The sequence below is a fragment of the Cyprinodon variegatus genome, unplaced genomic scaffold (genome assembly GCF_000732505.1).
Source record: "Cyprinodon variegatus isolate N-32 unplaced genomic scaffold, C_variegatus-1.0 Scaffold318, whole genome shotgun sequence".
Lineage (NCBI taxonomy): Eukaryota > Metazoa > Chordata > Actinopteri > Cyprinodontiformes > Cyprinodontidae > Cyprinodon > Cyprinodon variegatus.
In genome coordinates this window covers 629483-641553 of record NW_015150771.1, presented here as the reverse complement: position 1 = coordinate 641553, position 12071 = coordinate 629483, and the positions used below count along the sequence as shown (strand labels likewise).

The following is a 12071-nucleotide window of genomic DNA, read 5'->3' as shown; positions in this document are numbered from 1 at the left end:
ATTGGCTAAGGGGGGGCATGGCCCCCCCGGTCCCCCATCTAGCTCCACCCCAATCCTCTTCCGTAACTATTAGACACCGGTTTATATTTTTTACATTCGGTGTTTTGTGGTGATAATTACCGCTGAATTAGAAAAGTTGCAGATTTGTGGAAGCATGAGCAACACCAAGCGGACCCCCTCCCCACCCCCACCAATGCGCCGTCAGCCAGCTGCCCACCCTCTTTTTCCTCATCTCGTCCCCCCGCCCATCTCCCCCTTCACTCGTTGAGTGACGTCCTGCTAGAAAGCGGGACCAGCCCTCCTGTCGCCATTTTTCTCTCCAACCCTCGCACTTCTGGTTTCCTGAGCGAGCGGAGGACAAAATCAAAAATAACGGCAAGTTGATGACAAAATATCGGTCAGGTCGGGATAGTGCGCCAGCGGTAAGGGAATGCAGCCCCTGAGATGCACCAGCGGCGGATAAACGGCTGTTCTCAAGTCACTTTTTGTGTGAAGACGTGTTGCGGGCCGCCATTTTTTCCTGCGCTGCCTCTGAAGTCTGCTCGAACCCGAGAGAGGGAACTCACCGACCTGCCTTACCGTTAAACCGAGAGGATTTGAAGTAACTATCTTTGTTTCCCCTCCCCTGCGGCTAATTTTAGCCGTTTTTAGTTGACAGAAATGAGGAGTTCTCTATGAAAAGAAACGAGGCCACCCTTTCCTCTTTTTTATGTTAACTGACCCTGACTGGAGGAGATAATTATTTGAAGCCTTGTGTGTGTGTGTTTTTTTTTTTTTTTCTCGGAAGGCGGAACGAAAAGGAGGAAGCTTAATCGATCATTTCTTGCTTTCGGGCCCTTCTCGGTGTTTTTTGTTTCGTAAGTTAATGATTTTTCTCCATTCTCAGACGCTTAAAACTGGGCCAATATGCTCCAAAGTTGGACCAAGTTAGTCCCAGCGCGTCCTTAAAAATAACAGGCCGTTTATTTATTAAAAGAAAAAATCATCATTGTCAATTTTTTTTTAATTAGGTCGACGAAGCTGCGTTTCTACAGAAATCACTGGAAAACGTACAGGGGCGACGAATGCCCTGCCCTGCACCTACTGAATCCTCTACTTTGGATCAACGCTGAGCTTTCTTTTATTTATATTTATATAATTTATTTTTTGGTGGGGAAACAGACATGTCAACGGCTCGGTTCGACTCTTGTGATCGGTCCTCCTGGTATTTTGGACCGGTTTCTCGACAGGAGGCACAGAACAGGTTACAGGGACAGAGGCATGGGATGTTTCTGGTTCGAGACTCCTCTACCTGCCCCGGGGACTATGTCCTGTCTGTGTCTGAAAACTCCAAAGTGTCTCACTATATCATTAACTCTTTGCCCAGCAAAAAATTTAAGATAGGCGATCAGGAGTTTGATAACCTTCCTGCTCTTCTGGAGTTCTACAAAATCCACTATCTGGATACAACTACGCTAATAGAGCCTGCCCCCAGGTAAGGAAGTCAAGCAACACCAGCTTTACTATTAACCAGAGTTTTATAACCACTAAACTCAGTTTGGACATTTTTTTTTTTTTGCACGATTTGCATTTGACATATTCATTTTACTATTTGAAGCTTTCTGCTCTACAAAGACGCCTTTGATAGAAACATTTTCCAGAAGACTGATTTGAGTACTGATGTATTTTAGTTTATTTAACTAATGCTTTGTTGTTTCCATGGAAGTAATTGTGAAAGAAACAGTGGGGAGACAAGTAATTCAAATGCAGGTGACTTCAAATGGCTATGGTTTGTTAGCATTGAGGAGAAACATCAAAGGTTTGGAAATATTTACACATGAATCCATCAGCTAGTTTTTGCAAGGGAAGAATGGCAAGCTATTTATGCAAAGCTATTATCAATGGAGGAATAAACTTAGCAGCCAATTTAATTTAAATTTTTTTTTTTTTACCAATATGACGTGTATGAAGGAATATCTGGGTAAGAAATAGCAGTTCAGTCATAGATACACCTAGAAAACTTATAGAGTAAACCCTTGTTTGCCAATTTAGAGTATGGTGTTCAAACTATTAATAATTTCTTAGTATGTTCTCTAGATAGTAACCAGGCTCCTGGCAGTGAGCAGTAAGTTTTTCCAGAAGGACAGTTCTGGGTTGATCCTTTCTCCACGAAGCTATAAAAACCTTTGGATTTTGGATAGGCCTCAAAACAGCTGATTGGTCTTGTAAATAAGGCAAAAAATGTAGTGCAGGTCTTTCACAGCTGATAGTGGATAACAGCACATTGGATGTTTTTTTTGTTTGTTTGTGTGTGTGTATATAAAGCTAGTTATGTGTAAAGTAGCCTTTTATTCAGTCTGATTTTTTTTTCTTTTTTTTTTTTTTTTACTTCATGTTGCTTTGCTTTAAGACTACTCTAATATGTCTTTTATGTGATCTAATGGCTAAATAAAAGCAATTTTTCTGTCTTCCCAAGGTATCCAAGCACGATCACTGGACCCATCCAGACAATGGTCGGTCCCGAAGAGAACCAGGAGTATGTGAGAACATTATACGACTTCACGGGAAGTGACGCCGAGGACCTCCCGTTCAAGAAGGGGGAGGTTCTTATCATCCTTGAGAAGCCAGAGGAACAGTGGTGGAGTGCCAAAAACAGAGAGGGACGCGTTGGGATGATCCCTGTCCCTTATGTAGAGAAAGTGGTGCGACCCTCTCCCCATCCTGGCCATCCTATCCATGGATCTCGCAATTCCAACAGCTATGGGATCCCGGAGCCGGCCCACGCCTACGCTCAGCCCCAGACGCCCCCTGGCACACCTGGAGCAGTTATCTCCCCCTTACCCTCCGTGCAGAATGGCCCGGTCATTGCAAAGGCCATCCAGAAACGAGTGCCTTGTGCTTATGACAAAACAGCTCTGGCTCTAGAGGTACAGTATGTCATCCATCAGTTCTCTCTAAAATTATAGGTTGCTTTAAAAACTAAATGTCTATATGGCTCCTTTATTAAAATGTTGTTTGTAGGTTCAATAGGTGTTTTTTGTCTTGTCTTTTAGAGAGAGCTCCCCAATTCTTAAATTATAGAAGCCATGTCGCAGGGTTGAACACTACCACTAACACAAGACTCACAGGCGTAGTTCTGTGGGCTGAAGGTGTAAAACTGTCCCACTTGATCTCTAGTCATTTTTTTCCGGTGCTTGGGTGTTGGTTACCATCATAGTTGGTGTGTTTGGTCACATCAAAAAAGATCTGACTTTTACTTAATGTTGATCAGTTCTTTAAAGTTAAGTTTTACAGTTTTCTGTAGTTGTGGTTCACCCTGTATTAATGTTTATTTTGCTACCATTGGTTGTCTTTGACCAGCACCTGTCAAAACCCCAGCAGAGATATGAGTGACGGAAAATGGATGGATGGTTGTTTTTTAATTCTAGTGTTCTTGCTTGTTGTTGAATGCATTTTATGTTTAGCGGGATGACTAGTATTTTTTAATGCTGAATCCAAAATGATTCATGGCTGTTTGTTATTAATTGATGCTGAAGAGGCTGCAGATCTGACTGCAGTGTATTTCTAAGTGGAGTGCTCTTGGATTGTTCTTTTATGATAGCATGTTGAAACTTGCGACGCTCAGTGTGCGCTGGAGAGCTAAAGCAGGGCTCCGACAGACTTAGCAGGCTGAGCTGTGGTGATTTCCCCAGGCGAGAGATGAGAACTTGAGTTATTTTCAAGCTAACTCTGCTGTTATTCAGTGACGTCAGAGTTTGTCAGCATTCAAGAGGAAATCAACTGTTGTAGTTAGAGTTCGGAGCAAAGATGCACTTAGTTCCTGTGACTCTTTAATATGTCAAAGGTTAGATTTCTCTCCCCAGAAAGAAGTCATTTGTAGCTTGTTTTGTGTATTGTTTTTCTTTTTATACGCTTATGATGCCTTTGCAATCTGCCCCATTACCATTTAATCTTTGTAGATGTATCTGCCTCTAAAAAAGACACAGTGAAGTCTGCAGTTCATTTAGTATGACTGTTCAGTGTAATAATCTTGTAGTAGCATATTATTAACGCTCTTAATTTAGGTAGTTTGTTGCCTCATCTAATAATTACTATTGAGGATGGAGAATATGTTATAACTGCAGTGTGAACTCAATTTTCAGTTTTTACTGGTTGTCTCAATAATATTTGTAGTGCTACACACAAATGTCATTTTTAATCCATGAAGTTTTACAATGTAGAGGATTTGGGTTTAGTTTTAAACAAGTCTTGCAGTTATTAAGGTTCTTTATTTTGTTAAATTTAGTCTTTAAGTTATAGTAGACTTACATACTACATATATTTTTTTAGAAGCTAGAAAAACTGTTAATTACAGAAAAGCTATTTCTGTTATTTCTTAGCTTTAACAAGTGCTCGCTTTTAGCCAAATGGGATCATATTTTAAAACGTTTAGACATGCCTTTTCAAAATGTTCCCCTATCATGCTTCCAGATTAAAAGTGGAGGAGGATCCTGTATAAATAAACAGGACCTCGTGTCAAGAGGTTTTCCTGTGCCTTTGTAGCAAACTTTTAATCGCTTTACCAATGAGATGGTTGACTTGGATGCAATCTTTGTTAAATTTAGATACCTGATGAAGCATTCATGTGTTAATTTCCCTCATTCTTCCTGTATGAAAGAAACCTCTTGATTTTCTGCCAATGTTTATGAATGAAATTGTGTTTTTTTTTTCGCACTGTCAGTCCAGTTTGAATGAATGCTGCATTGTTTCTAGAAGGCATCTCACTGTATTGGCTTGTGGTTTTGTTTTTTCGTTAATATGTGTAGTAGGGGTGGAACGATTCACAAAATCCACGGTTCGGTTCGATTCACGGTTCCTGGTCATGGTTTTCGGTTCGGTTCGATACATGTTGTTACACCGAAATCCCATAAATATTTATGGAATTAATGAAAAAATCCCCCAAAAAATAATGGATTGTAATTATTTTAAATGATCCGTGGAAACCCTGGATCATTTCCGTATGTTTTGCTGCTTTGAATTTAATCATCTGGCGCATGCTCTCTACCATCTCCAAGGGACTCAGAGGGGAGCGGACGAAGCCACAGTGGGGGCTGTATGCTTTGCTTTGAGCAGCCGGTCTGGAGCGCAGCGGGGCGAAGCGGGGGTTGCTGACGGAGTATGTGGGATTTCGGGGTTAGCATGACATGTTGGTCATGTTGCTGTTAGCGTAAACAAAACGTGTTGCACAATGCTCGCACACTGTTGCACTTTTATCCACAACTTTCTTTCCGCCGTCATCGTAGGTCACTCTAAATGCAAAGCGCTCCCATACAGCAGACTTATAAAGTGCTGCTGGCGCGTCTTCCAACTCCTGTTCTTTCCCACTCGCCATTCCGACACAATTCTCCACAACAACTGATTTCTTTCCCTGCTACACCCGGCTAAGCTGCTTCGCTTTTTCTTCTTGTTTACTACTGGTGGTTGGCTTTGGTCGCAGTACCGCCACCTTCTGCTCTGGAGTGTAAACGCTTCGCCTATGAGAAAAAGGAGCAGCGCATGAACCGAACGAAACACACGCGAACCGAACTGAGACAGTCGAACCGAACGGTTCTGATGGTTTTCTTAAACCGTCCCATCCCTAATGTTTAGGTATTCTGTATATTTTACTCCGTGATATGCTTAATCCTTCTCTGAAATATTAGCCATATTGTTTTGTTTAGTCATAATGTTATTAATGTCATTTGGTTGCTTAGATTTTCACATCCCTGCAATTTATCAGGAATTTATATAAAAAAAAAATCCATTATTTTTCTATATTCTAACATATTATAACTTTTAGCTTTTCTGGCCTTGATCAGTCAGGTAAAAATTGTGTTTTCTGAACCTGCAAGTTACACCAATCCACCAGCTTTCCTGCAACTTATCAGTCTTGATTTTTAGTGGGAACAGAGTAAGAGTGTCTGTCCTGCAGTATCACATAATACGGTTTATTGACCTACTTAATAATTCTTTAGTTGGTGGATAATTATCTTGACTCACTAATTAGTATTTTAACGGTGATGGTTGGTGTTCATTTAGTTTCCACACTGTCCCTTTTTTATTTTTTCTGTTTCTGTGGCTTTTTCTGCATAACAAATATATATTTATTTAATGCGAAAGTAAACTTGCATGATTTTCTTTCAGCCAGCTGGCAGTGTACAGAAACAGGTAGGGGGAGGGGACAATGCTTCAGACGGGCAGAGAAATTTCATTCTGACTATTTTTCTTTCATCTTAGACATCCGAGCAATAAGAACTGTATTATGAACAAGATTTAAAGTTGTTTAGCGCCCATAAACCTTGAAACTAAATAGTTATACCTTGATAATAATGACTGCCTCTGTATGCTTAAATCTTTTACACTAAAAATGTTAGAGGAACTGGACCTGGATAGTTCTGATTATGGCTGAAACAGTTTATCTGATTAATCGTGATTAATTGATTATCGAAATAATCGTAAACTAATTTAGCTATCGATTAATCATTAACTGGAGTTTAGAGACTCTAAAAGATGCTTTTAGCTGTCAGAGGAACCAACTTAGAGCAGCAATTACATCAAAATTGTAAAAAAAAAAAAATCTGAACATTTTTAATTTTGAAAAGTTTTAGTTTCACCTGGTTTAATTTCATAAACATCTGTAAGGAACCTTTAGCTATCCGATTATTAATCTATTAATTGAAAAAATAATCGACAGATTATTTGATTTGCATAACAATCGTTAGTCGTTGCCCTAGTTCTGATACTGCAGGTTCTATTTAACAGTCACATTTGTATAGCTCCAAAAAAATAAGAAATTTATTGCTGCACATACTTTGTCTCTCTATTTTTTTTATATACATATAAAAATCTAGATACTGGTTAAGGTTGTGACCGAGGATAATCAATTGAACAACCAGACGGCAATATGTGCTTACCTTAAAACTGTGCTACTCTATTTCTTTGTACTCCTGATTAGGATTATTTGATTTCTAAATTAGTTGACGATTCTAATGTTGAATTGATCATCAATAATCTGGATAATTGTTTTAGCCCTAATATTTTTATTAATGGGATGTGTCTCTGGGGCCTCTAATCAGATTTACCAATTTTAAAGATGCCTTTGTTTAGTAGTGTTGTTAGTTAAATATGGTAATCAAAACCACTTAGCTAGTAAAACTCCACATTGGCTTGTGTTGCAATCAACCTAAAAGAAAATAAGCTGTTGTTGGTTCTATACTCATTTAGTAATAAACACATATTACAGAGCTGTGCTATCTGCCATTTACCAAATGGACCCTTTGATCTATTAAGAGGTCTGTTTACAGTGAAGCATAATGCTTAGGAAATGGGTTCACAGAAAAGGGCTGCTTAATCAACTATATTGTAAGCGGTCAACAAACCACAGTGGCTAAATCTACTGGCCAATGCAGCTAGTAAAGTTTAGGATGTGTTCAATTCAATACCAATGTTTTACTATTTTACTGTTCAGCTTTCATCATTATTTATTTCCCGACGCCCCCTTTTTTCGTTCCGCCAGAGAAAAAAAAGAACTCCTTGAAATCTCTTGTAGTGAACACTATGGTCAAATATGTTTCATGTGCATAAATGAGTTATCCAAACAGCCACATCTGCACGGTTGCAATAAATTCTTTGTCCGCTGTTTTGCTCTGTTTTCTTTTCAAACTGGGCAGTAAAGGCTTTAACTCAATGTGCGCCCTGGAGCAGCATCCCAGACAAATAACTGCTGTATTGGTTCACTTTAAGTGCAGCAAGTAAGAGGGCAACTGTAGGTTTTCTGAAGACATTTGTACTGTACTGCATTGCAGAGCTTGGACAGTCACCGCTCCTCTGGGATGCCTTTGTTTCCCTCCAACTGGCAAAGAAAGTACTCGAACTAATGCTTTCCAAAATGTTTAATGTACAGCCAATGTTATGTCATTTGGTTCTATTTTGTTTGGTTTGTTTTAGCCCTGGCATTTGCCTTTAGTTTTTAATTCATGGATTTCTTTGTGTAATATTCTGATTGTTGCTTAAGTTGCAGGTCAACTATAACCTGCTTCTTTTTTGAAACAGCTCAAACACAATTTGGAATTTTGCTGCAATACCAGCATTAGCAATAGATTAACTCCGTTTAATGGATTTGGTTAGTTTAAAATAGTGGCAGGGGTCATGAATTGTTGCTTAAAGTGGTACATGTACAGTTTTCTTGTGGTTGGTGCTGATACACAGGGCAGGCTGGTAATTAACTTTTTCTCTCTGCTGTTGAGGTCTGTTCTCAGCATCTGGTTCTGGACATATCATGGCTTCTACAAGTAAAATCCCTTAGATGTGTGTTGTGGCCATGTTGGGGCTTTTGAAACTCAGAAAGCAGAAGCAATGACTCATTTTTCAACAGCAAGTGAAATCCAGTGGTGTCCTTCTGTAATGGTTTTTGTTGCCTTATAAATGCCACCATTGCCTTTTGATTTGTTACATTTTCTTGATATCATAAACCAACTAGAATCCAATCCAGCCTTTTTGAAATTTTTAAAGGCCAATGCCAATTATAATGACATGGGGACTATTCATGATACTGGTGTTGCTTTTTCTTCCTTTTATTTTTATGGGGTGGGGGGAGTGGTGGCCAGGTGGTTAGGGCATATAGCTTGGAATCCTGAGGTTCTGAGTTCGAACCCCACTCCCACAGACTGCCACTCTGGGTCGACGGCAGCCTGCTGCTCCCCAAGGGGATGGGTTAAATGCAGAGAGAGATAAATTTATCCAATGTGAGATCAATAAAATTCAGTTATTAAGTGACACAATACTAACAAATTGTTTAAACAAAACAAACACATATGAATAAATCAAACAAAACATTAACAAGGGATAGCAGAATGAGGGTGCAGGAATGCATGTATTTAATCTGAAGACATGGCTGCTGAATGTGCTCATTTATCAAACGCATAGATAGATGCCAATACATGATAAAATGCTAATATCAGCTGGCAGATGTGTCGATAACCGGCCTCGTTCAGAACATGAATTTATCGAAGCATCAGCCTTTGCTGCAGGTACTGACAAGTTGAGCAAATTTTGTTTTGTGAAATCCATCCAGCCCATTCATAGTGGATGCAGAAGGTCTGTGGACATTGAGTATGCTCACAAATTTTTAATGGAATCACTTTGACAAACATTGAATATGCATCAGTCTGAACCACTTTATCCTGGCTGTGAGGTTATTGCTGTTGTTTCATCCCATTGATCTTTCCTTCTTGTGCTGGTTGATGGGACGCATTCTCACCTCTTGATGCTAACGCTGCAGTGTGTCGCTGTGTTTTTGTCTTGTTTTTTCTTAAGGATGTTTTTCATATAAACTAAAAGGTTTTATATTTGCTTTTGGGACGTAGCAAACTCTTCTAGTTTTTCTGTTTCCTGTACACTACTTCTGGTGATTTAAAAAAACGTGAGTTCTCATGGACTGCTTCTTCTTACAGATAATGTCCTGATTTGTTGAATTCCTACCTTTTATTAGTCATTTTGATAGTTTATATTTACTAAAACTCTGTAGCTGTTATCAACCTTATCAACCCCTCTTATGCTTTTTTATCAATTGTTGGCTCTAACTCAGATTATTGCCTAGTGCAGACTTTATAAGTAATTTATGTAGAAACATTAACATTTGTGTCTGCAATGTGCTACATTTGGAAAGTGAATATTAAGCAACATATCGTACTTAAAATCTTATTTTTAGTTGTTCATTCGATTAAACTCCTTTTCCCTCCTGAAGGCTGCTGCAGATCAAATCTAAGTCTGTATGTCCTTCAAGTTTTATTGTAGTTAATACTTTGCATAATGCGGCCTAAATGGTTTGTTTAATCATGGTTGTGATGGAAGGGACCTCTGTTTTAATCCTGCTAAAGAAGATGCGGCCTGGACAGATTGGGGTCACATTCTGAGCGGCAGATCTGCCCTCCTGTCATGTGCTTTGAAACCGGCGTGTAGTACGCCATCAGAGATCTGACACTGAAATAAATCTTCCCACAAGCTGTGTGATATTCAGAGGTGGATTGTAGCATAAGTTCAACCCCTGGAATGAATATGTTAAAGACTGAACGTTTTTGTCTTTTTCTCCTCAGGTTGGCGACATCGTCACCGTCACGCGGATGAACATCAGTGGTCAGTGGGAGGGGGAGGTGAACGGACGCAAAGGCCTCTTCCCATTCACACACGTCAAAATCATAAACCCCCAGAATCCAGATGAGAGCGATTGACTTGGAGGCTCAGTCGGAGCCTCTTGGCGGTAGCGACGTGTAGCTGAACCCGCTGGCCCGTTGCCACCTGTCCTGCTGGTGTCGCGGTTATGCGCTTGCCTGCTTTGAGAAGGGGGGGCTGTACCATAACATAACAGCGACCCCCATCTCTGCTGCCGCCAGCCTTTGCAAGGCTTCCTGACTGTTTACAGCTGTTGACATCAGACTTAAGTTAAAAACTTGACCTAACCATCGCTAGTTCCCTTTTGAAGCCGATTTTCTTCGTGTTTGATTTGCAGAGGATCACTGGGCATCAGTGCGAGTGTGTGTTTGTATGTTAGTGCATGTGGGCGTGCTCACAACAGATTTCTCCTGCAAAGCATCAAAACTTGTCAGTCCTCTTAGATGCTGAGTTTTTGTCATGTGAGCTTTTTTTTTGGCTTCTGAATTTTTTGTTCATGTGAGAATGATTGTATGTGCAGTAAATGGGGTAAAGCAGCATCTACATGGCTTTAGGAGAGCACTGAGGCAACTAGGAGCTGGCCGGCCATTGAATTAACATCACTGCAAACAATAAACTCACTGTTTTACCTTAATTCTCTGCAAATTGGTCATGGGGTTTTGGACTTTTTTTTTAAGCATCCTGTTTGTGTCTAGTGATGCCTGTAATGTGTCAATTGAAGCAGAAATTGGTGGATTTCTGGAGAAATTACATTATTGATGACTGTCTCCAATCTTCCTGACTGGCCAACTAACTTATTTATGCTGATACGGTATGACATAGCCAGCATTTTCTCTTGCTCTTTTTACATGAGATTTTTTTTTCTTCATTTTGCGACAGCGCATGTTTGAGGGTGACTCTACATGTCCACTTCTTGAAATTAGTGTAAACGATTAGCAGGGTTTGAATGCTAACAGAACCTAGCAGTAAAGTGGCTTTAAAAGTTTGTTTTGAAAAGTGCCAAGCCTTTGAGCTAACCATCTAGATCAGCACCTATTGGAGCATCTGACAACCTGTGGCACAGCTAATGAAGTCCCATCATTTCTTTCAAAGTGAAATCAGTCTCTTGCCTTCTCTTGATAATATGCTAATTCTGTTAAAATGAAATCTTTTTTTTTCTCTCAATGTTTGGTTTCCCACATTTCTTGTAATGCAAACAGACCCCAGTAAAGCAGTTTAAGGTATTCACGTCCACATTGTGCTACAGGCAGTTTTGCTAATCATCAGGTCGCCCAGGGATTAAATGGTTGTAAGAACGAAGCAGGTTTCTGCTGTAAAACCCTCAATCTCCACTCTTACCCCATCATGTCTGAATTGATGCTCTGCCAAATTCTCTAAGGTTATGGGCAGCTTTAAACTGCATTTTTTTTTCTTTATTTGGTCAGTTTTAAATCAAGCGTTTTAAAATAAGTGTTATTTAAAGGGTGACTTACTAAAAGGGAAAAAATGCCTGCTGGTTGCCTATGTGCATGACCTCTTGGCCACAGTAGGTGGTCTCATCTGGTCATATGCTGCTTATTGTCATTTATCTCATTTAGCAAAGTTTCTTTTTTTGTTTGTTTTTTTTCTTTCTTGCCGAGATTATTTAAACCTAGTCGAGCAATACAACCTGAGTATTTCCCTTCTTGAGATGAACTTTTCTCCTGCTTTTGAGCTATTTTGTAATGGCATTAACAGTATTACTGTGCTATTTTTGTTTTCTCATAATTCTAGAAAAGCCTGTTCCTCAAAAAAAAAAAAATCAAATTGTGCCTTTTTATTTTCTAATACCATTTACATGTGTTAATATTTCCCATGGATAACACCTGTGTTGGTAATGACCCTTTATGTACAGAACAAGTAAATAAAATTTATGTCTACTTCTT

At 39.5% G+C, this 12071-nt stretch overlaps 1 protein-coding gene across 1 annotated transcript; it reads left to right on the top strand.

Annotated features, from left to right (window-relative positions):
• The first annotated feature begins 281 nt into the window (after positions 1-281).
• crkl (v-crk avian sarcoma virus CT10 oncogene homolog-like) lies at positions 282-12071 on the top strand. The gene is made up of 5 exons (XM_015384633.1): positions 282-601; positions 788-857; positions 1011-1474; positions 2456-2906; positions 10092-12071. Exons 3-5 carry the CDS (start codon positions 1164-1166, stop codon positions 10224-10226), a joined length of 897 nt encoding a protein of 298 aa, XP_015240119.1. The 5' UTR covers positions 282-601; positions 788-857; positions 1011-1163; the 3' UTR covers positions 10227-12071.